The sequence below is a fragment of the Notothenia coriiceps genome, unplaced genomic scaffold, assembly GCF_000735185.1.
Source record: "Notothenia coriiceps isolate Sejong01 unplaced genomic scaffold, NC01 NC01_scaffold00037246, whole genome shotgun sequence".
NCBI lineage: Eukaryota > Metazoa > Chordata > Actinopteri > Perciformes > Nototheniidae > Notothenia > Notothenia coriiceps.
Window position 1 is genome coordinate 7452515 of NW_011369947.1, and position 25397 is coordinate 7477911.

General features: G+C 40.2%; 1 protein-coding gene across 1 annotated transcript; it reads right to left on the reverse strand.

The window, feature by feature from the left end:
• LOC104966349 (uncharacterized) lies at positions 1-19614 on the reverse strand. The gene is made up of 6 exons (XM_010795538.1): positions 19561-19614; positions 13942-14115; positions 8748-9831; positions 6865-7016; positions 4992-5172; positions 1-32 (listed from the first exon to the last, which is right to left on the reverse strand). Exons 1-6 carry the CDS (start codon positions 19612-19614, stop codon positions 1-3), a joined length of 1677 nt encoding a protein of 558 aa, XP_010793840.1.
• Between the last annotated feature and the right edge of the window lie 5783 nt (positions 19615-25397).

Sequence of the window (25397 nt, forward strand, 5' to 3'; positions counted from 1 at the left end):
TTAAGTGTTGAGTTGGAAGCGAGAGCTGTCACCTGCAGAATCGCAAAGAGAAGAGTGAGCAGCAGGGAGAGAGGAGGGAGGCAGAAAGCTATCAACTCTTGTTTAAAACTGTTCAATTTATTATTGATAAGCTAAAAAAAAAAATTACAAAAAAAAAGTGTGTGTGTGTGTGTGTGTGTGTGTGTGTGTGTGTGTGTGTGTGTGTGTGTGTGTGTGTGTGTGTGTGTGTGTGTGTGTGTGTGTGTGTGTGTGTGTGTGGCCCTTGAAGAAATTCTCCCAGGCCCCTGGAGTGAGACCTTCACTGCAAAGACTCTCATCAGTGCTCCCACAGAGAGGTGGGAATTGGCCGGAAATAGGAGAGAGAGATGAAGAGGGGTTGAAGAGAGAGAAGTGAAATGTGGAAATAAGAAGTTAAAGATAAAAAAAGAAGCAGAAACTAGTAGATCCACATACGTTAATAACCGTATATAACGTGTCATGAGAGGAGGTAATGGGAATGGTAATCTGCCCAAAGAATTTCACAATGATGCGGATGGAAATGCATTTTTGTTTCACTCATACATACCTCAATATAGTTTGTCATATTTTTTCTGTAGGTCCAATTTCAAGTGAACAGCCTGAATTGGAAGAAAGGTATTTGTAAAACAAATGGCATACTTGAAGGATCCTCTTTTAAAAGCCTTCTGTTTTCTAGAGAGACACAGGATGCCCAATGTCTTTACAGTATGATTTATTATGAACAAAGACGGTTCTCACCAGAAAACCATATCTTTGCAGTTTGTTCACATTTTTCATCACTTTTTTTTAAAAAAACATTCTTGACAAGTTACCGCCTATGGTCAGCCGATTGATTGATTTTCCAAGAAAAAGGACAAGTAGCATAGTAAAGCTTAAGCACCCCAAAAGGAGGAGGTATTTGTGGATAGTGCGGCATACAGTGGCAACCCCAAATACAGATACATTTTTGAAGGCAACAACACTCAACCTATTTTGTTGTTTAGGTATTCAAAGGGGATGTTGAGCGATGCAAACTGGACAGACAGTACACTAACCCTTTACATACTTCACAAGAGATACACACTAGAAGGCAGGAATAAAGAATAATGCAAATAAAGCCAGAAACATGATTATGAAAGAGAGACATTTCTGTACATTTTTACAGATACCTAAACTACCCAATCTGTAGAATGTCATCCAGAGAAATGGCTACGGCCATTTTGTACAATTGGGTCCTCATGTTACAGATGGTCCGAGGAACTGCCCTGCATGTCTGTCCGATAAAGAAGAGAAAGATGGTGATGTTTTGAGCTCACTGGCTCTCCTCTAAATCAGCCCCAATGTTGTTAACTTCTCTTCTGTTCCTTTTTGAATCCACTTTCTGCCTCTGTTTTCTGCTCTCCTACCTGTCTTTCCGTCACAATGCTCCTAGAGCTACTTCACCTTCAGCTCTATTTATCTTCAAACCTGCCTCCTCTGATGCTACATAAAGCATGTGTTCCTCTTGTGTTCCAGAGTAATTACTGTACAGGCTGGAGGAGGTTATTTTGGCACGCTAGCACACTTTCTCTCTGATATTCAAATAAGCGGCTGCGTCCTCGTTTGTCATCAGTTCAATGGCGTGTGTGCGTGTGCGTGCATATGTACCGTCTAATCTCTTATTTAGAGTATCACACAGGAAAGGCATTAACATTGGTGGTGTGAGAAATTAGAAACGTGGCTGATTAATTCCCAGCCAAAAAGGAATTAAAGGGCCCGTCTCTGCCTCCGTGTTTCTTCCAGGATTTACCTGCAGTGTGATTGAAGGTGGCTGCTCCGCGCTGCCACTGTCGTTAATAATCACCAGCCTTCAGGAAGATTCATGCCGCCATGAGCCAGTTGGTTCAAAACACTTAGCCATTACACATGACACTGAGGGCTTGATGTATGACAGGCTAATAGCTTTACACTCCAACAACAATACTGTTCAACAACAATCGGGTCCATTAAGCTTCTATCAAACAAGCTTCATTTGTGTATGAATGGCGGCTTGTAATAAGGCTGAATTAAAAACGAGTGACTATAATTTACAATACATCTTTTTTATTTGTTTGGTTTTAATTGTTATAACTGAGGAACCCAGCAGATGTGCACTTCTATCTGCGTGTGTGTTTGTCATATGGTGTGAAGTTTTGTTGGGAAAACACACTCTTGACTCTTCAAGAAGAATCAGCTTGCCCGTGTGAATGGGTTTAGCTCTGCGATAGTGAAATCATTCTAATTTAGTCAACTCCCAGAGTAAAATTATAAAGTCTCCCTTTGTATTCTCCAAAGCAAGGCGAAATATAATAAATGTGATCAAATTTGCAGGCGGCTAACACCGTTCTCCTCTGTAAAGCAGGTTAATTTGGTTCCAATAAAGCAGCAGTAGAAACTAAATCACTTTATCACTTTAAATTCAGGTTGGAGCTCCTGCATTTACTCCCTGCCTTTACTTCTGAAGGCTGATTCCATGGAGATGAATAAGCACTTTATGGCTGTCTCTAATTTTCCCTGGACAAGTTTTAAAGCTGCAGGTAGTAATTTGTTTCAATACATTAACTCAGTTGATAAGGCCACATGGGAAATTGTGCGGATACGGAGGTCTGCTTTGCCCAAAACCCTTAAGATGTCGCAAGTAGTAGGAGCCCTATAAGGGGCACTAATGTATGGGTTTTTACTATTTTCTTTAGTGTGTAATATAGATTTTTGTGCATGTAAATGGTTTGCAAAGGCTAAAATCCCAAAGTTCCCTCGAGAGAGATTTTCTCTCCCACTCTGCCTGAAATGCTTTGATTGGACTCCTTTGTTTACTTTTGTAACACAGTGATATTACTATGTTACACTTGCGCTTCTATTGGATGACAAATCAAAGCAGACTGGGCTCTGGTTTCAGACAGAGGGTGAAAAGAGGTGCTGCAGCACAGGCAGCAGGAGACCAATAAAGAGCTTTTTGAACATTAAAGCGTGTAAACATGTCACAGTAAAGACACAAAATACAAATATGAACCTGAAAATGTGCATCATGGGGCCCCTTTAACCCTCCTGTTGTCTTCGGGTCAAATCTGACCGATTTACTACTTTCATCAATCATAACGTTTTTGTTTTACAATCGATTGCCTTAAGGCTTTATGATATCCTAGACATTTGAACATATACAATTACTGATCACCACTTTGATCGAATTTTGGATGATTTAGTCAACTTTGTAACACCCATGGTGTTCCCGGTCAATAAAGACCGACATAAGGAAAATGAATTAGTAACCATCCGGATCAGATAAAACACACACACACACACACACACACACACACACACACACACACACACACACAACAAATACGAATTAATATGTAAATGAAGCTTGCATATGTTAATGAGCACTGAGGACTGTCTGATCCCTCTTATTCAGACACCTTTGAGCATTGGCACCCCCCTCCACACACACACAAACACAAGCACATGAAGACGTATCCATTTGATTTCACAACCATCAATAGCCAGTGGTATTACATGTGAGATTTCTGTCTCTCACAGATTGAGCTGCTGTGAGTTTTCTGCTCAGGTCAACAGGACCCAGACTCTTTGTTCATAATTAGACTTCAGACTTCAGTCAGACATCAGCGTGAGCGTTTCAAGGCTCTTCTTTCCATGACTCCTCAATGACCTCCCAAAACTTTCGGTTATCTGAAATGTGCTATGCCCCCCCCCTTTATTAACATTTTACTCAAGCGTTAAGCGGTCAGGAGTCGGGTTGGATTTGCTGCAAAGAAAATTGCTGTGAAAAACAATCTGCTGTGATGAATGTGTAAAAAAAAGGTTCAAAACCAAAAAAGCATTTAATAAAATTCCGAGAGACTATGTAGATAATCAATTCCATATCAGGCTTTTAAAATCACATATTTTCTCAAAGACAGAGAATCAAACATTTAAGTTAAAACTAATATAGGAAATGTTGGATGTGCTGTGCATTCATTTCAACTGAACAAAGCCTTGTTAGAGTTTATAAGTCTGACAGCTTCAGGCTGAGAAGAAGAAAAATACTCTTGTGTGTATAATCTTAATATATAATAACCTGCACATAAACTATTTTGACAAACGCCGATTAGACTCGGTATGCTGCTGGGAAAGATGATTTCCATGCCCCTAGCATTATGAGGCTGCAATTCTTCCTCTATGGTTCCTATTGTCAGTTTGAGTTCACTTTTGTTATTATTTGTAAAAGTAAGTGTATGCTGTTTCCTATATGAGAAACGCTTTGTTGTTGTATTTTCACCTTTTTCCATTCCTGGTATGATATAAAAGTTGGAACGAAGAAAAAACAAAACCCCACATTTTTATTCTAGACACCTCAAGTCTCAACTTGTGTATTCCCTGCTCACAGAGCCTTAGAGAAATCAAATGCTGTAACTGATCTGCAATACTAGATAATAGCCAGCAGAGAGCAAAGTTGGATAATTGTCATGACTCTAGTCTAGAAGGAGAACAATATACTGTAAAAAAGCAGCTCTTTTTCGAGGCCAGCTGAGGTTGTTGATTGTATTGTAATTTTAGAGAAACTCCAAGGTTCCCTTAAAAAGCCAACATGATTCGATTATGACCACCAGCTACCTATTTACTTATTTCCCAATCTATTCAGCAAAGAAAGTCGTATAAAAATACATATAAAGTAGCTTTCCTTGTCACATTTCAAGGATTCGATGAATGTGTAAAAGCCCTACAGAAGCGAGGTAGCGACCAATGAAACATCGTGACAGATGGGTGTCGAAGAGGAGGACTAGCTCTGGACTGACTCTTGGGAGAGAGCTAGACTGTGAATTGCTGCAGGGTGAGATCCCTATAGGTTGAATGCCACACTTACTCCTCCACAACTCCCATGATCTTCTATCATATGATCTATCCTGATTGTTTGTAGAGATATGAAATTGTACTTTTGTTTTTCCAGGCTCCAGGCAGAGTTATTCAGCTGCACTTACCACTAAGTGGATCCGGTGTGGTGCAGTTTCTCTTCTGTTTGTCTCGTTCCTCCCTGAGGCCCTGCACCACGTCTGGATTGGAGTCCTGCAGCAATCTCCTTTTTGAAACCCTCTGCTCCAACCTCCTCACCCGACCTTGAGATCGGCTGATGAAGTCTGGCCTGAAGAGCTCCAAAGCCTCCTAACACAGGGAGAGGGAAACCTACAGTGAGCTGTGTTGTTATTGTGAACAACACAGAAGAACTCATAGACATTAATCCTGTGGAAAGAGAAAGACACATCTTTATTGAATCTGAACATTTTCCTAATCTATTCCGTAACCTTGCAGAATCCTCTTCACAGCCTTGTAAAAGCTAAGAGGTAGAGGCAGCGTTATACAATTATGCTCAGCTTTACTGGGGATAAAGGTAAGAGGGCTTTACTCACAGGGGGAATAGACCTCAGTGGATCTCTCAACGCTGGGATATAACTTGTTACATCAACTGTGTAATAATTACAATTAAATAAAAATAGGAAAGAGGTGGAAGAAAAAATGAAAAATTGTGTAATTATTAAATATAGTTTTTTCGTTCCCCTTCTACTTGGCAGAGGCTGTGTCAAAAACCAACTAAAGTAAAAATCCCTCCAAGTTTAAAATTCAACCCCTCAAGAGATGCCGCTTCTGTTCGGATAATGTTTAATCCAAGAGTAAACACATTAGGATTCTCTGTGTGGTAAACCTTAATTGAAATAGTCTGAAACACCATTCCTGAGGGTTTCAAGGTTCCATCTGGCAGATTCACTTTTTCCACATCTGATCATAAACCTTGTGTGGTTGCAATGTGTAGAATACTAAACATATTTTCATGGTGTTTTCTTGACTCCATAAATGACTTTTAGGTTATCATTCTTGGTTGTGTACTTTGTGAAACCATTTCATGTAGTATTTCCATCCTCACGAGCCTCGACACTCCTAACTTTGATGGATAAAAAGCAATAGAACGCGTGGACATTTTGAAATCAATTTGCCAATGTTGACTTTCATTAAGTTATAGTTACAGCTGACAGTCTATCATACTGTATGTTCTCAAAATAAACTAGAATGGCATTGAAGAGTGCATATCTCTGTCAAGGCCGTTTCCATACAGTAAGTGATTAATAAGTTGTGTGTCAGCCTGGGGATTTTGGATCTGTTCCAACATGTGTTTGGTCCGACCTTTACCCATTCTACATACTTCCACCATTTTAACAAAAATCGGGCCAATGCTGAAAAACAAACAAAAAAACTAACAACATCTGTGGAGGTAATAATGATCTAAACTTCTTATTATCTATGGTAATGTATTATTTCCAAATGCATATATAATTTAAAACTAGTTAAAAATGGACAGGGGTTGACAACAATCAATATACAATTGCTGGTTGGGGCTGAAAATGAAATGTTTAGCCTTTTAGCTGGAACGAGCACAACAACCCGGTATCTCCTACAAATCTGCACTCGGTCAAGTTGCATTGTGGGTAATGGATGAAGCAGGTTTTTGCATGAAAGTAGAATGTTGAGCATAAAAAGCTGTTTTTGTTGTTGTTGAGTCCTTCCCTAAAGATAGACAGATTAAAACCTGCCCTGCACAATAACGTTTTAACCTGTGACAAAGTTGATCACAATTCGATCCGGAACATTTGATCCATCTCCTCAACTCATTCTGTTGAAATAGACAGATGTGCCAATTTATTTTTGAAAATGTTCCATAATTGGATGTATGTTTTGGCAAAACACATTTTTTAGGTCAATAAGAAACCATAAGGCTCACTGTTTACTTTGGAGTTTCTTTAGCTTGTTCCAATATTGAGTTTATTTCCTGAAAGAAGTCATCATTTAAAATGTGGCTCCTACTTTGAGGCTGAGAGTCTTGGGTGTGCCTTTCAGATAATCAGCCTGCGGTCGTTTCTTCAAGGAGACTCTTCGAGGCTCTGGGGACCCGTCAACTTCTTGTTGTTCTTCTGTCTTGCAATTTCCAGCTTGCTTGCTGCAAACTCTGGATTCCACTATAGAAACACAGAAAGAAGTTACATGTCTGTAAACTTTAGCAACCCAAATCCTTCCAAAAAATAAAGTGGGTTCGAAGACAAACATCATGATTGCTTTTATAGGGTAACTTTCATAGTGAGGAATCATTTGAAATAGATTTGTGTTTTGCAGTTTGTGAAGTGGTTTGTTGCTGTTTGATGTTATATAAAACACATACAGTAGATGTATCCGGGTGACTGTATGCTTCGCCTCAGACTGAGTTATTGCACGATTTTCCCAATGTTCCCAAGTTCTATCTTACAGTAGCTTTTATGATCTGGAGAAAGCAGGAACATAAAAAGACCTTAAAGTAACCTTCACAAACTCTCTCACACACACAAGCCCCACAACTCTGGGAGGAGAAATACTAGAGGGAACACGAGTACGGACAATGAATAATGCAAAAGATGACCATGCATCCATCCTACACCTCCAACCTCATTCCTCTAACTTGTGTCGAATTCATATCTATACTGAATTTAATGTAGAAAAAGAATGGTTCAGGAAGCACATGCAGAAGTGTAAAATCCTCAGTCTAGCTTCTGCTACAGGATGTGTCTTGCTGTAATCAGAATAAATGCCCAGTGAAAAGAGCAAACATATATAAGAAGAAAGACACAAGTGTGTGGGATGATTCAGGAAATAAATGTTGTAATGAGTGGAGAGAGTGCTTTAATAATTTAAAATGTGTCATGTGGCGGTTGTTCTTTTGAGACTGCCATGGTAAAATGGGAGGCAGGCAGGTAAAAGTGCTTCAGGCTGTGACATCGCATTTTATTGTCATTTTGGCTGCAACATCCACTGCCATTACTTTATAGGCCTAATCACAGATTAGGTCCGCCTACTTGCAGTCAGTGCTGCAGTATGGATATCAACAGATTATGTTTACCCTTGCATCACCACTATTATATAAATAGTTTGACATGCTGTAAAATACTATTATTTTATTTCTTCATAAAAATATTGATATTAATCTATTTTCTGCCTGTTGAATATGAAGCTACAGCCAGCAACCGTTAGCCTAGTTTAGCATAAAGAATGTAAATAGGGAGAAAACAGGCTGGATTATTTCTTGCCAGGTGCAGTGACATTGAGTTAACCAGCAGACACTCCAGGAAGTCACCTAGTCCATAAACTAACTCTCCATTAAACCATAACTTAACTTTCTAACATTTAAAAACGCGAACTAGACATAAAACATGTTATCTATGCATCCTCACTTGCATAAACCAAATCATGTTTCTTAATAATGCTCTCATATAACCTTGATCTTATTTTACTAGTCCTAGGAGACCTGAACGAAGACTGTTTTAAATCATGCAAATTAAGTCTATTCAACCCACTCTGTAAAATATACAGCAGCAGTTCATAACTAATAATCTATATTATGAAGTGTTGGAAGTCAGAGAAGAATGAATGCAAGTGTTGGTGCTTTATTTAAATCTATGGTTGGAATGGGATTTACCTTAAACAATGTGAATGTACAGTAGGAAAAAGTATAGTGAGTTGGTGAACTTCTATTAACAATGCATGAGGTATAAATCAAACGCAGGAGCAGAGTAAAAAAAACCACCTTGGCACGGCATCCAGCTTGCTGTTCGGAAATGTAATCTTATCTAAAATAGCTTAAGGATATATGGGCCGCTGAAAGGAAAATACAGATCAATTGCAAGGGTACAACTTCTAAAGCAAAAGGATGAAATTCATACCTGGGCCAATATTAGAAGTGTGCTGCTTGAAATTGCTCCGGATAGCGAAGGCTTCCTCATCTGCAATCCCCTTCTGCCTGCCAGGCTTTGTGTCTGAGGGGCCCGGCCCTTTGAATGACAATAATCCCAGAGCAGTGCTGTGCTGCTGCTGCATATCTGAATCATCAGCCTTGCTGTTAACACCATGAGCGGGTGCTATTGGCTCGACCCTGTGTCCCCTGGGCTGTGATAGAGGGCTTCTGCAGTGACCCAAAACACTCTCTCGGCCATTGTGTTTGTTTCGACCCAACATGGCCGTTCTAGGTCTCCCGTAACCCTCATTTATTTTGGCCGCTTTGTTATCTGCAGAGGATCTGCGGCAGGATTGGACACTGATGCGAACAGACAAACTGGACCTGTACTGAGTGGGTTGACCTGATCTTCTTCCCTCTAGTTCCACAAGGGAAATGGAAAGGGACTTGTCCAAAAACACAACAGAGCTAATGGACCTCAGCGGCATATCGAGATGGATACAAGATCGGTGAGAATGTGCAGACATTAATAAACCACCTATCTCATCCTGTTTCCTGTCACTCTCTGTGAAGCTCACCCTGCGTACAAGTTGTACTTTCGTCTTTCCGTGATCTCTAACTGCCAATCCATCAGCGTGTGAGAAGGCCTGTCCGAACTCATTTGGCATCACAATGGTAGGACCCTTTCTGCACACGTCCGGTTGAGAACTTGAGACTCTCATTGGGCTTGTGGGAATGAAAGTTTCTTGTAGAGTTGGAACCTTAACACGCTGTGTTGGAGTGGATCGATACGCAGGGTCCTGTGGGTTGCAAAGTAATGGCAAAATCCTCTGGGTTGCGATGGAGATGGAAGAAAATGCTGACTTTGGACTCCTTTCCGCCACATCTGGGACACTTGCAGCCCTGAACAGGTTGGAAACTCCACTGTAAGATCCAATTTCTGCCACTGTCTGAGATGTGGAAGTGTGTGTTATTGCTTTAAGAGACACACTCTCTTTCTCCTCTTTCCCCCGCCACACAGTCCACGACAGGACTTTCCTGTGCAGTGAAGCCGTGACATCTTTACTTGAGGCCTATGAACAGACAGAGAGAAAGTGTCATATTTGTGCTTAAAGGGCGCAGTTTGCTCCTCAGCAAACTGAACGATTCTGTAACTCAAATGAAGCCAAGAAAGAATTCAAATAGAGAGATGTTAGCCGCTGTGATGTGGAGGGACTTATTATCTGCTCTCTTAGGGCCTGTGTCTACATAGCTCCTTTTCATGCAGAAAGGTGCTGGCGCCTGCTTTATTGTTTCTATGGCAATATCTTGGCAAGGTATCCCTGTTTTGCATGACAGACTAGCTTTGCCCTCTTAGGTTTCATTATTTGTTTGTTTTACTTTGTGTTTGACATTGATTGTTCTTGCTCTCACAGTTCACTTCACCTCACAGTCTGACTGGCGTAGATTGAGGAGTATAATCCACACAAGGAGATAAAAGTCACACACTCACCGGCAGCAACAGTCAGTGTCCGCCATGCTGCTATGCTCAAACAAGATTTTTTGTTTTCCTTACATTTCTACAGTGACGTCACCAGTGCTTATTGTGAAAAGTTTAAACATTTTCAACCCGAGGAGCTTGAAGCGGCCGCAAAAAAAGGCGAGGTGCCCAAAAAAAAGATGCTGATGTAATGCAGACTAACTTACTAGCTGCGTGTCTTAATCAGTTGCTGTTTCCACTACGATGGGTAACTTTAGGGGCAGCACTTAGGGACAAATTATCCATGACATTTAAAATGTCCCACAGATTTGTCGTCTACACACAGACACAAAAAACACTAGCCTTTTTCAGTATTGCTTCTTTATAAGTGAGTTAAAAATACAAAATCATACACACTTTGAACAGGTAGTACATTCTGCTGCTTTACACGGCATACCATGGAGGTTAACATGTTTTTCTCTCTCTGTTCGAAAGGCAAACTATTTCATCTTCTTCAAACAGCTCTTGTGTTGGCTCAGATTCCCAAGTCGTAAATATCAGGAGAGTTTTACACAAATATAATTTGGGTAAATTCGTTATTCTGTCTCTAGCTTGAGTGTTATTGCAAACCAGAGAAATTGAAATCTGAGGACATCAACTAATTAGAACAGATATCAAACATCATAATTGGACACAATATTTTTGTTACATAATAAGACATGGAGTTTTTACATAATTAGTTTTTTAGTCAACAGTTAAGACAGTGAGATTGCACTGGCTCAGATATCCATAATAGCAATCATTTAAAACTAATAGAGCATTCGCATAAAATGTAAAACAAAGAAGAATTAGTTCATTGTGTTTATCCGTCGAGCAAGTGTCAACATATGAAGTAAACAGATAAGTTCACCGGGAGCTGTTTACCTCATTGATGTTTGGTGTCGATAGGCTTGGGAATCTCCGACTGTGGAAACCCACTGACATCGACTATCTGTCTTTTATTTTCTCATCTGTAAAGACACAAAATAAAAACACTGTAGGCTACTTTAGATCCCTGCAGCTCCTGGCTTTAACTAGGCTGCGCACACCCTACATGACATAAAAGGGATGGCCACTTCAAAGGGAACACAATTATCAGACTTACCTACTCATCATAAAAAATACAGCTATCTCGTCACTGAAAATAGCCTCTCTGCTAATACTTGAACACCGCATTATGCACTTCACTTTATCTTTCCATCATTTATTCCATGCTTAGAGCCATGTTCATTACCACCCATCAGCACTTACAAAAAAAAAAATCTGTTTATCTGGATTTCTGCTGCTCAGACTCTCCTCACACTATCTGTCATGCTTGCCTTGCATATTTTTGATTATTCCTTAACACCAAACAATAGCTTAAATGTTTAGGCCTTTTGTTTCAGTAGGCATAGAAAGGGGCTTATCGACTCTTTTTATTCGCCACTGAGCATAATTCAGTTTTTTAATCATGATACACCAAGAGCACTGCTCCCAGTTCAGCTGGTATAAAGCCTGACGTAGCCATTACAGCTAATAAAACTTAGATTATAACAAATGGAAGCATTATTTACTCTTTAAACAAACTTTTCAAGCGTGCAGGGCATTCATTTCGTCTAACAGTGTCACAGTCAGACCTTGCAAATTGAAGTCATGTTGCTGGCCCGTTAATATGTTTGCGTACATGGTACAGTTCAAAGAATACAAGGAAAGTAATTATGTTTACCCCGTGTGTTCCACTTTGAGGTGAGTCACACGGGACGGGAATGCTGCCTTGAACAACAACACTGAAATAGAAGTTTACACATTCAGTTTCACCCCATTTTCCTTTGATTTATTTTTTGCCACGCCAGCAAGTGTAATTGGAGGAGTAATACAAATGTTCTAATGTTGCCACAGAGGGTAGAAGTTTGTTTGTGTGAGGGAAAAAGGATCCTGAAGGACATAATAAATATGGCTTGAATAAAGGGGAATAAAAACCAAAAAAACTCATAAAACAGCAAAATAATGCAGTAAACACAAACAAGTGAATATTTTACTGTATACATGGGTGTATGGTATTAGCAGAGTATAGGTTTTTCTGCATTGTTGTATACCATCAAAGATTGAAAAATTAAAGACAAACATGCAAAATGTTTTGGGTAACATAATGAAAATAGTCTTCCATATTCTGTGTTGGTAATGTATGTTAATGATGAAAATGATAAACTGCTGCATGGCCTTCACAGTCACACAGATGTTATGCAGACTCAACACATTTAGGTGTTAGCCAGCGCTCTCCACCACCAGCCTCCACCACTAGATTTGTACAGGCTTATAAAACCTATGCATGTTTCAAAGCAGACCTATGGTGGACGACCAAAATACATGTTGATTATTCCTTACATTGCTTTACACATCTATAAACAGTATTGTATTTACAGCAATATTGTTAAAAATTGTGAAAAAATTTGGACTTTTTACAACATTTTCTGATTTATGTAGTGATAAAAAGAGCCAGACCTTAGAGCCACAGACAGTACAGGGCAGTATTAAGAGACAGACATATTTTTGGGTTTGGTCTTGTCCACATAAAAATGTAGAATATCCCTATCTTTGAACGTTAATCTACCAGCCAACGTGTCTGTGACAGAGGAAACAGAAACAGTGTGTGTTTTTGCGCAGAGACAAAGTGACAGCTCACAGAGAGCGGACAGTGTTCGTGTTTGGCTAAGGTAACCATATGGTTATTGTTGCATGCACGGAAACCAGCGATTGAGTAAACCTTTGTGCTGCTGACAGTGCCAGGAACAGGCGGGAGGCCCTGGGACTTACAGCTGGTTAGGGAGCAGACAGGCTGTGCAGAGCTGTGGGGATGTGAGAGATAGACCCATCAGCACAGCCAGCGTTTAAATGTAGCTCATTTAAGCTAAGAGAAAAAAAAAGTGGATATTCAGATGTTTCACATGTGCTAGGGTGAGGTAAAAAAAATTCACAGACAACAGACAACTCTTTTAATCCTGGCCTTTTATGTATGCACATTTCTCTACATGCTGTCCCTTTCCCCTTTCATTTGTTAGATAAAGAGTATTGTACAATAGCTACATAATGACTTGAAATTGCGGGAGGGATTTTCACATCCGTATTTAATTTCCTAGTGTGCTTTTCATTTGAATTACTTTCTGAACACATATGCAGTATTGATCGGTGAATCGTGAATTGTAAGGATGACGTATGCTCCTTGTTATTACCTGCAGCAGTTACATACTGGTCTCTGTATTAGAGCAATTAGTCAGACTGAGTCAAGCGTGAAGTAATGCCTGACTGTGGGTCACTGGAATGTGATCACATGGGCCATAATCTGTTTAAATTCGCCGTAGGAAAACATACAAGTGGCCTCAATAGTTAATTGTACAGACATTAAACATGATGTATCCCTACCTAGGAATGGAAATGCTTAACACATTAGCAACAATGTTAATTATCTACCACTGCTAAAAAGTCATGTCTTTTATTATGGGTAGAATACACTGGTTGTGCCTGTGATGATGGCATATAAAACGTGGTATAATCTTACTTACGTACCATTGCCATAATTAATTCAACATTGCTATATTTTTATAATTTGTTTATTTAGGGAATAAAAGAGACTAATTACAGAGAGAAAAATTGCATAATTCTGAAATCTACCATTCAACCTTTGCTGTAGACATTGTGTCCTTCTTACCTGATAGCCGAGTGTCAAGGCAAAGCCATCAGCTGTTGCTCCTCTCTCGGCTGCAGATATATCCTCTTCTTTCAGCAGGGGCCACAGAGCCAGCTCTCCTGCTCTCAGCCACACATCGGGTAGGCGAGCGGAAACTGAGGTCTTTACTCGAGTCCTAGTGGAAACCCCACTCAGCTGACAAGGGGGGGATCAAGGAGCAAAGCACAACTCATAAACACAGTCAATATGTTCATACAAAGGACCCCGGAGCTTATGTTAGCCGCCTTAGTGACTTAGAGCCGAATGTGCTCTGCAAATGAAAGAGAAGCCGAGCCCGTTTCCTCTGTAAATCTTTAACTGTGATGGCGCTGGTGGACAAGCTTCACATGATCACGGAATATCCTAGTAAGGTAATTCTGGGTTAGTAATGCTGGTTTAAGCTGTATCAAAGGCAGTGAGTCTATTAGCTGAGTCATAGACAGCACAGTAAGGCCGTCTAGTCTTCTTCTCTCCTCCATCCGTCCTCAGAGCCAGGCTCAGGTAGCAGAACAGGTGACTGGCTCTCAGGTTTCACGCCTTGCATAACAGGGCCCCGCTACACAAGTTATTCATGGAGTCAACTCATGCAGTTGCCTTACTGCAGCTGCGAACAAACAAAAAAAAGACATAGATAAAATAAAACTGAGGCTGTTTCACCCTCTTTTACTCTTTTCAGTGCTTACACAAACCAAGACTTTCCACAGATGTTTCCCAAAGCTACTTTTAAAAGACACATACATCTTCTGGGGAGTTGGTAGACGTGCATGCGGACAAAAGAACAAAAAGAATAGAGGCAAAACTATAAATAAATGTCTCGATACGCTATAGCCTTGAAAGTGCTGAATATTCCGTTTTTTGTTTCTGCCCAGCCAAAGTAGGGTATAGCATAAAGAGCACAGTGAAATAAGGCAAGTGTATTGTGTCTCAATGATGAATAACTCAGTGACTGAACTAAACCAGTGAAACATTGAAGCATATTTCACTCCTGTCACTATTCAAGAAGACCCAGTGTTTATGCTGATATGAACACTAAAAGAAGAAAGCTGATGGACAATGATTTACTAATCTCCATCTTTTAATTTGAGGCATGTGCTTTTACACAGTCACCATTTTATATTAGCCTAACGCAGAGAATATTGGATTATTTGTTCTTTATAACAAAGTGTTTTTGGACCATCTATTCTATATGCTAGTTAATCATCTTCACACAGTAATGCCACAGCAATATTTACAGGAATATAATTGCATGTTTTCATTACAATATCAAATGAGTTCCCTGATTTATGTTGAATCCTTTTCTCCATACTGTAAACATGTACCTTGTAATACCAGTGACAAAACCTTATTAAGGAAATAAAAATGAATGTGCCACAGAAGAACAAATAATTTGGCTTTAAGTTAATTGAACTTTAATTGTTCCCTCTAATATATTACATTTCAGTTTCACGCAGGCACATTGTATTCTTACAAGACCACTTGAGCTGAGCCAAGTCTTTTTTGAGTCATTCTTGTACCTACTCCCACCTTGACCTTATAAAACCTTTTTTTCTTATTCTTAACGTTTTTCAAGGGTTGCACTGACCCTACAAGATCTCTTGAAATAAACACAAAAAGCGGCAGTTTCATTCAAGTGCTGTAGTCCAAGGGCTTTTCAAAAGTACCTGATAGAAACTGTGGAAGGATGTTCTTTTGTTCACCATGTCTCCAGATATGTGTAGAGGAGTCTATTCTGAGATAATCCTATTAAAATTCTCATGTTGTACAGTTTGTCCACCTTAATTCGTCCATGTTCACTTTTCATTTGAATGCCACTGTTTCAAGTTTCATGGGGATTTGTGCAATCAATAGTGCTCTAATGGAATGCTCTGTTCATTTAAGAAAATATAAGCAATTTATTTTCTCTCTAACCCTAAAGGACCTTTTCACCTGAAACACCATGGGCCCTGTTTTTTTAAACAATGAAACATTTGGATGTATCATTCATAGCTGGGTTGGTTTAAGGCCATAGCTTGAAAGACAGTATAACGCAAATTTAAACCATAAAGTAAGCGTAAAAGAAACTCAACCTTCATTCAATCACTGAAGTTCAGCTGGATTATGGGCTTTTTATTCTTTTCTTAAGTTTTTCTCTTTTACTGTGAGGAAGCCTACATGTTCAGATAATAAATGGACATGGATAAATTGGACCAGATTACATATGTTGAGAAATAGAACAAGTGCCATCTGCAATCAGTGTATCCAGTTAGCGAATATTTGGGTTTAATCTATATGGCTGTGAAACCCCTAATCCTTGCAATAGAGTTCATTGCATAGCATTTTAAAGTATGACATTCCCTCAGACTTCATCACATTTCTGATAAAATATTGAAAACCAAAATGTGAACATTGAAAATCTTGACATCTCAGTTGGTTTTTTGGAGGGATACATCAAAGAGAATATTCAGGCAAACTCCAGTTCAGTAAAAACAAATATTTAAATTATTGACCTACCTGTATGTCTGTCATTCCACCAAATTCTATTGACTAATACAAAAACCAAAAACATTGGCTGAATACATGGAATACAGCTTACTGCATTCTCCTGCTGTGTGAAAACAGCTCTAAGGTGTAAATTATGTTACAAAATCTCTTAGTTAAAAGACATTTTAACTAAGTTTATGTTGCTTGATAATAAAACAATTCAAAATAGCACTGGTCTGATGTGGTCTGTGATGATGGGTAGAGTTTGGTAGAGAAGGAACTTGTATCAAGTATTACTTACCAGATCTTTAAATAATTGGGCTATGATTGGCGATGTGCAGGTTGTACACGTTGCTGCACTTTTCCAACTACAATAAAAAATCAAATGTGGTGGTACACAGATGTAAATGTTATTTATTTTCTCTCCGTTGCCAAACATTTTTGACTACACAGCAGGCACACTGCCTAGCAGAGCCCGGGGAACCTTCTTTAGTTTGACTGACAGGCGGGGAGAGGATATGAGGCTTCACTGACCTGACAACCAGAGAGAAGCTTATGAACTTTCACTGAGATTAACAAAAATGGAGGAACTGCATGGCATTTCAAATGTTGTATAGGTGTTTTACATCAGAGCAAAGACAGTATTGATGACATCGTTCCTAAGCCTTGCCCCCGAAAAAGTCAGTACAGCTACTGTATATGTTGGATGTCTCAATGATTCAAATCAGTTACTCGTACTCATGTTTGAGCCTTTTAAAAAAGTTTAGTCAAACCCATTGACTGTATTGTCACCTACGTGTGTGGTTGGTCTCAGTCCTTCTTTAGACATTAAGAAAAGTGACTTTGTTCAGTTTGGTGAAGCCTTGGAGCTCACTGTTGCTTGCAGCTTTATTTGTTTTGCTGAACGCATTTTCATAGCTTACTACAAGTTGTCTTACTTCTGACGGAGTGTGTTGAATGCTGGTAGGGTGAGGTTATTCTATTTTCTCAATAATCAGCACTTCAGCAGTTGCTTTAACTCAGCTGATACATTTAACATGTACTTTTCTTTGCAGTGAGGTTAAGCAGCTGTTGTCAACACGGTTAAGACTCTCTTTCTTATGTTAGAAATACATTAAGTAGGACTTAAGTTACGTATCTCTTCTTGATGTGAAGAATGTGAAGGACTGTATTTTTCTGCCATGGAGGCCAGGGAGATAGGAAGTCCTAGACAGTGGTAATAAGCCTCTTTTTCTAGCAATGTGTTGACTGGGACTTGAGGCTCAATCAAAGTGATCCAACGTTAGGTAAGGAAATGTACTATTTGCCCTTTTAACCATAAATACTACATTCAGAATTGATGGTGACTGCATCTCTGTATTCGTTGTGTAAATCATCCTCTCTTCTCTCTCTTGTGCGAGATCAATTAAACTTTCAGCGTCAGACATCGCGTCGGTCTCCTGGAGGCTTCTTTGATTCTAATTACTGGGCTCATTAAGGTGTCCCTTCACAATTGGTGATATTCTTACAGTACATTATGTTTAGAAGTATGTGCCAGGTCAACAGCTCATCCAAAATAAACCTGGGAGCGAGTGCACGGCCCTCTAGAGTAGTTATTGTATGAAAGGGCAGTATGTGCAAAGAAAAGAGCAACAATTGGCCAAAATATGTGTCTTATATTACTAATCTTTACAATATTAAAAAGTGTAGGTATAAATCATTTGTATTCCATTGAAATCGGACTCAAACATTTTAAGATACCCTGCTAATGAGCGAAGTGACACGCATACAGGATGGTACACATAGCCTCAGTGGCAGAAGTAATTACAGTGAAGGTATAAGGCAGGCAGTAGAGCTCCTAATCAGTTTGTCAGCCTTAATAAGACCTTTCTCCTGCTGAGAGGAAGTAATCTACTGGAAACTTATTTGACTGATGAAGCCCCAAATCAACCACCAAGCCAGTGAATCCATCATATTATACAGCACATTATCCTGGTATTATTATGGTGATCAAAGAGGTTAGAGTACAGAATCTGCCCGTCAGAATTCTGGCAGTGTAGCCGGTGATGATATAGCACTTAGAATTATTTATGATTCTGGCAATAGAAATGACAATTACAATGAGCTCTGTAACACGTCCTTGCTAGACCTAAAAGTTAGATTAATTTACAAAATAAATCTTAAATTGAATGCAAAAGCTTTTTTATTACATGACACTTTTATATTGGTGAAGGTCAGTCAAGATTTTATGTAATTCTTCTTCCAAATTCAATGTCATAACCAATTTCTTTCCTGTGTTAAAACTGCTAAATATTGAGCCGATTAAGATTACGTTTTAGTGCCAGATGACGTTGTGATATTCAGAATATCAACACAGTAACTGCTCTCCCCTTCCCCCCTTTATAACTTAATGCAATAAAAAACACATTGTGTATTGTGGCCATGATGAGAATGTGCTACTCATGATCACTTAAGCCCAGAGGTTCCACCAATTGAAGGATAGCTGAATGTGCACTGTGACATGATACACATGCAGTAAAGGGACCATCTGCCCATATGGTCGCCAATTACCTTACAGTCCCAGCTCTATAATGGTGATCGAGTGAGTCAGAGCAGTAGAATTATACACTGGGAATGATAGGTAAATGTCCCATGATGTGGCCAACATTTTTTTTTTCAGGATGATCCACTGGATCCAAAACTGAAAGTGTCTTGGCAAAAGACAGATTAATTATACATTTGCTGGCCGTCTGTCTTTCACTCTCTGTGCAGTTTAGTGTTCTCTGTGCAGAAATATGAAAAGGTCTGCTGTGTATGCACACCCTCACAGGACACAGTGATTCTAGTGACTCATTAGAATGAAAGTGTCTCGTTGACTTGTTTTGCACGGGTAACAGTTGCCCCTGTCCTGGCAGTGTTACACAGGACGACCATCTGCAGCCCACGTGTCAGAGAGCGGATGCCAACATGGTGGTGGATAATTGGTGAGGGAGGAGGGCTGGAGCAGGGGGCTAAACCGAGTGAAATCAATTTGGAAGAGCTGGACTAACAGTATAAACACATGTGTGTGCACAAATACAGAGTGAGAGAGCATGGTACCATTTACACATCCTCCATGTATTCTGCAGTTTATGCAAGAAGCCTTTAGATAGCTTCACTGACTGTGAAGGTCTCCGAGTTATTCATGGCCTGAGGGGAGCCATCATTCTTATACATTTCACTGCACCATTTGCTCCCATTTAACATCACTCATGTGAGTTAATGACAAAAGTCAATACGTAAAAAGACACGAGGAAGCACTAGTGTAGCAGGACTGTTGACTCACACCCTAATGCACGTCTGCAGTAAAATGCTGTGCACAATGATTTTGTATTTAATTAAGCATTTGCATAACGTGTTTATTTTGTGTTGTTCAGAATGACAACCCATTCAACATAGAATAAATCATGACATTATTTCCCATGCCATGTTAAAATGGACTCATGTCTTCTTCAAGGTGATTTTTCTGTATGTAAGCGGCCTATTTGTTGTTTGACATTCTTCAAACAACACTCATTTGTTTTTGAGGTGTCACACCCAGACCATCTTACACACACACAGTCACAAATACATTTGCACCAAAAGCTATATAATACTGAATGACAGACAGTCTGTCAAAACTTGCAAACATCTCATTTGTCTGGGAATTAAAACTGGAAGACAGCGGAGGAATCTCAGACAGCAATCTATCCCTCAGACAATATGCTTACCCGAATTGTGTGAGCCAAATTATTATTTACAACCTGCTGTCAGCACAGAACGAATGAATACATTCATAAGAGTGCTTCGGACTGCATGAGGCGCAACATTCAACGTGCACGTTTTTCATGGATGAATCTGAGGTTATAGATTCCCAGATGAGAATCACTGCCGATCCAATTACATGTAAAAACCCAACTTGTATTATTTAGTGTTTATGCTTTATGTTATACTGCTAATCATGTCTTTTTTGAGAATTTGACGTGAATTTCTATTATTTACAAAATCTTAATCTTTGATGTGTTCTTGCCGATTAAATGAGACCTACAGGTCAGTTAGTACGACGCAGGTCATTGGTAGCAGCGATTGTGGGTTAAAAGACAGAGAATTCAAAAAGACGACGATATTTTGCCTCCATCTTAAATCTCAATTACAACAGTTTTCCCCCTTTGATCATAATAAGATATTAATATAAATGATTTTGAAAAAGGGTTTAGCAAAAAACCGAATAACCTTCTCCCATTGAAACGTTGCATTCTGTCCATCCATTTGTCTTTTTTGCTCTAGTAATGTAGCTCACAATAATGCTTACATTAATGTGTGTTGTTATATGCCTGGATATGCACCAACATTACAAAACCTGTTAACAAGTCTTTGGATTATATATTTGGTAAAATTATGGCTGTCGTCAGATGTAATCTTTTGCAATGCAGAACACCACAGACCACATGACACTTATTACATTACAATGAGGAGGTACAGTATATATCTTCAATTGTAAGAAAATGAGGTTAAAACGATCATTCTTAGACTAATGATAACCTTGAAGTTAAAGTAAGTTTACTTCATAATCACGAGCAGACATTAGAAAGAATACTTTACAGAGATGAACACTTTTTTTCACATAGTAAATTACAATAAATGCTACACTGTGACTTCTAGAGGCATTAATCAAATTGCGTACATAGGTGCATTTATTCAAGTGCAACTGTTGTCTGCATTCAACAGCTATTACACAATCTCCAACTGTCAAAAGGCATTTTAGGATTTTTCTGCATGCTGAAACCCTGGCACATTGGGCTTTCACACACAATTAACCAAACACTATGTTGGCAGGGTGACTTGAATGTATAAATGGGACATGTTAATTACTATAAATACTAATGTTCCGTAACTTAAGGATGTTCAAGAGATGCACAACTGTGGATTATTTTCTGATGTGTCTTAATCATGTTCAGGATATTCTGTTTAAGTATGTACATAAGTAATTAACTGCATGATACATTCCATAGTGTAAGAGCCACCTGGAAATACACATATATTAAAGCTTGATTACTGTGACATGTATACCCATTAATCAACGTGAAGCCTTTCAAATGCTATGAGGTCTCGATCTATCACACATAGAAGTCATTTTACAAATCTTACAATAAGGAAACTTTGACATCTGAGATAGGAATGAGGGCTTACAAACTAACCCAGCTTTTACACACTGGAAGCAGTGAGGTGTCGCGGGGTCACACAGTGAACACATCTGTACACAGTGTCAGTCAAGTGGCACTATTAGCAAGGATCAACACTGCTAATGCAAAGGTCAACATCGAACAGCTTTATGCTGCACAAGCATTCTAATAGAGTTAATGGGAATTGCTAATGACATTGTCAAGAGAAGTATATGAATAAACCCACTTAGCCTTTCACCAGTACTTGCCTCGTTGCGTAATGTTATGATGATCCATTGGGAAAATTGGTGGTAGTTTCAGATATTGGGGTGAAAAACACACAAACAAACTTATCAACGTATCGATAAAGGAGGCCCAATGAGTGATACAGTAACCTGGAGAGCTGTGAACCGTGGAACTTATCTGGGTTGCTCTTACTGTATAGAATTATAAATTATTTACCAAGAGCAAATCTTAGAATTCAATTTATCTTGGTATCAAAACCTTGCACCTTGAATTATTGAAACACCAGCTCTATTTTAGCTGTTTGACTTTACCACATCACACATTTAATCACAGGGGTTACTGCACACTTCTTTGTTACAGAAACAGCAGCAATTCCAAACTTCATTCTTTTACCGACTGTCTTTTGCAGCGTTGCCCTTAACTTTAGTCTCTGTGACAGTTAATTTCAAATATGTAGTTAAAAAAGGACAAAGAGAAAGCATTCTCTGTCCATCCCAGCATTTGTTCATAGCTAAGAAAGGCATCCTACTCTGGTGCAGAATGGACACCATCGAATCCTATCAAATCATCCTCTAGCTTTGAATAATAACCAACTTGACAGTGTCCATTTATGGGGCTGGACTAGTGAATGTTGTTCAAAAATAATGGACAGGCTGGCTTAGTGGGGGCTGTGTGTCTGCACGCCTGTCTGTTGTTGCCCAGTAAATTATGGAAATGACAGATAGATGATCAGGATGTTCTGTTAAAGTAAAACGTTAAGTCTTTGTTTTTCTTTCCTGCTGACATATGTTAGAGGCGTGATTAGCAGCAGGAAGGTCTCTGTACCTGTCTGGTGAGACATCTTCAGGAGAAATACTAGCGTGTGGATAACAAGGGAGACTGATAAATTGTCTGTCGTAGTTTATCATCCCTCTCATTGTTCAAAAGAGTCACAGTTTTCACAGCTGAGATAGAAAGAGGGAACGCTAAGGGTCCTGCTAAAAAATGTTTAATTGATGGGTTGAATAACACATTAAAGGTGACCTATCATGCAAAATGCACTTTTGTACGTCTTTTATACATGAATATTCCAGGGAACTCACCAAGTGTCAGAAAACACAACCCTCTCTATTTTCCTCCATACCCAAATCTCTTAAAAAGGGGCTGCAACGGATCTGATAGAGACTGATCCAGATTTGAACACTTCTATGACGTCACAGAAGTGGCGCTACGGCTATTGGGCCAACTCCACCAATCAGGAGGAGACAGCCACGGACATTGCCGTTCGAAAGCGCTGGAGACGCTGTAGTACATATGTCAGACCTGTAGATGGTGCTGTTCTCACGGAATCAGCCCATGCAAAGACAGTGTTAAATTGAGCGAAATGAGGAATGGCTAAAATGCATGATCTGTTTGGTATTTTGAAAAATAAAAAGTATAAATATGCCTTATATAGGTATGGTCCTACACTATATTATTCAAATATAGCATGATTGGTCCACTTTAACATTGCCAATCTTTTAGAATACCTTAAATTATTTACATATTTTAACTGATATATAATTGTGTTAATATGGGGGAACACTTTGAATCGACATGTCTTTGCTATTGACTCATTTGAATTGTCCTCTGTGAGATATTCATTTTTCACAATTGTTCATAATTTGTTCACAATTTTGGCAAATCTCACATTCACTATTTTCTCAAGATATGTTTTGGCATATTTGCCATATTTTTGGCTAACATTTGATAGTGATAGCTTGTATGGAGAAAATGGCATACAGCAAAGGACCAGAATCAAACCAGGGAGGCTGCGTTTACGGACTCAGTCTTGACACTTAGTGCACAGCTCTACCAGCTATTGCCCCTCCTCTCACTCCCCTGTTTGATGCAGGCAAGCGGCCTTGTAGCTCCACAGCTTTGTATGAACCTGATGAGTTGTTAATTCGGCTTGCCCAAAACATTCATAAAACAGTGTCTTCTTCAGATAAGAACAGGACCAAGCTGACATCCAGTGTCAGAGAGCAGTAAGGACATCCGTGGTTCTCATTCATAACACTCCGTTCGATGTCTCACTATAGGATGCGCCTCAACGCGTATGCAAACAGAAGCATCAATCTCATTACGCCAATCCTGATTGGCTGGTGATCTTGACGTCTACGTCAGGGAATCCACCCACCCTTTAAGTAGCTTGCGCTACGTCGCAGCGTCATTCAAACACCTCTTCTCGTTCGGAGCACATCTCAATATATCAGTAGCCGGGCTAGCTTGACTGTCCACAGACTGAACCACAAGCTAACTTTCGTTCGACGGGCGCTTGCCGGCTACTCTTGCTTTGCAAGAAGATTGAATTGAATATTAACACACCAGTTAACATTGAAATCTGCCACGCCGTTTTTTCTTTCGGAATAACGGTAAGGTTTTGATTTTTCTTCTAACGGTAACGTACCTGTTACTAGTTTATCCCTCCACGCCGACACCCCGGCGAGCGAGGACGGATTCTTCCCTCCCTCACACCAGAGGAGACGGAGATAAAATATATTAACACACCAGTTAATATTAAAAAAATCTGCCCGCCGCTTTTTTCCTTTTGGAATAAAGATAAGGTTTGGATTTTTTCTTTCAAACGGTAACATACCTGTTACTAGTTTGTCCCTCCACGCCGACACCCCGGCTAACGAGGATGGACCCTTCTCTCCCTCACACCGGAGGAGACGGAGGCTCGGAGACTCGGCTCTGCGGGTTTAAGATTTCGAGCACGGACTCACACCAGGTCTGCTCGTCCTGCCTTGGGCTGGAACACGCCCAGGAGGCTATCGATGCCCCCGGTTCGTGCGGACATTGTGCCCGCTTCACCACCAAGAGCCTCCGCCGACGGCTAGCGCACCAAGCTAGGACAGGACCTCTTTATGTCTGTTGATTCGCCGGCCGGCAATCGAGACAAGGTGACGACCGCAGCGGAGGTTGAGCCCCACGCTGTGTCGGAGCTGGACCTCACCGTGGTTTCACCCATGGGGGATGTCCTAGAGCTGGATTATATGGAGGAGGATGAAGAGGATGCCTCTGAGTTCCTCTTATCCGACTCACGAGTAGAGCGCCGCGGTCCAGACGGAACGAGCGCGTCCCTGACCCAATGACGAGCCGTGACGCCCCCGGTCGGGCAACCTCCACCCCGACGGTGTCGCCGAGGTACCCGCCGTACCGCCGTCGTCCCGGCTCGTAGAGAGGTACAGGAGTTTCAGGTTGGTGTCCTCCGTGGGACCTAACCCGGAACAACGACTTCCCGCACAGGAGAAGTGCTCTGCTGTGTAGTAGTCTAGTAGACCTTTCTGACCCTCTTCGACGAGAGAAGTAGTGAGCGGATCGAAACCCCGTTGCAACGAAGAGTATGCCTAGTCCCGCTCGCCTCCTAGACCCTCCTACGAGGAACCGGGTGAAGGTCCGGTCCCTACAGGTCCACCTGCGTGCGCAACCGTGTGCCGGACGTGCAGGTCTTTGACTCCTCACCTTCGACGCCACGAAAGCGGGCCCCCTCCGGCCTGTAGCGTAGGCCGAAGCCGTCTGGACCCTCTCTTTGCTTCTACGAACTAGAAG

Bases quoted from the DNA above. Each gene is read 5' to 3' on its own strand.
- LOC104966349 (XM_010795538.1), bottom strand. From the start codon at position 19,614: ATGTATAAGAATGATGGCTCCCCTCAGGCCATGAATAACTCGGAGACC. The intron at 14,116-19,560 runs GTCAGTGAAGCT...CCCCCTTGTCAG, and splicing joins ATAACTCGGAGACCTTCACA to CTGAGTGGGGTTTCCACTAG. The intron at 9,832-13,941 runs GTAAGAAGGACA...GTCTGTTCATAG, and splicing joins CCTTGACACTCGGCTATCAG to GCCTCAAGTAAAGATGTCAC.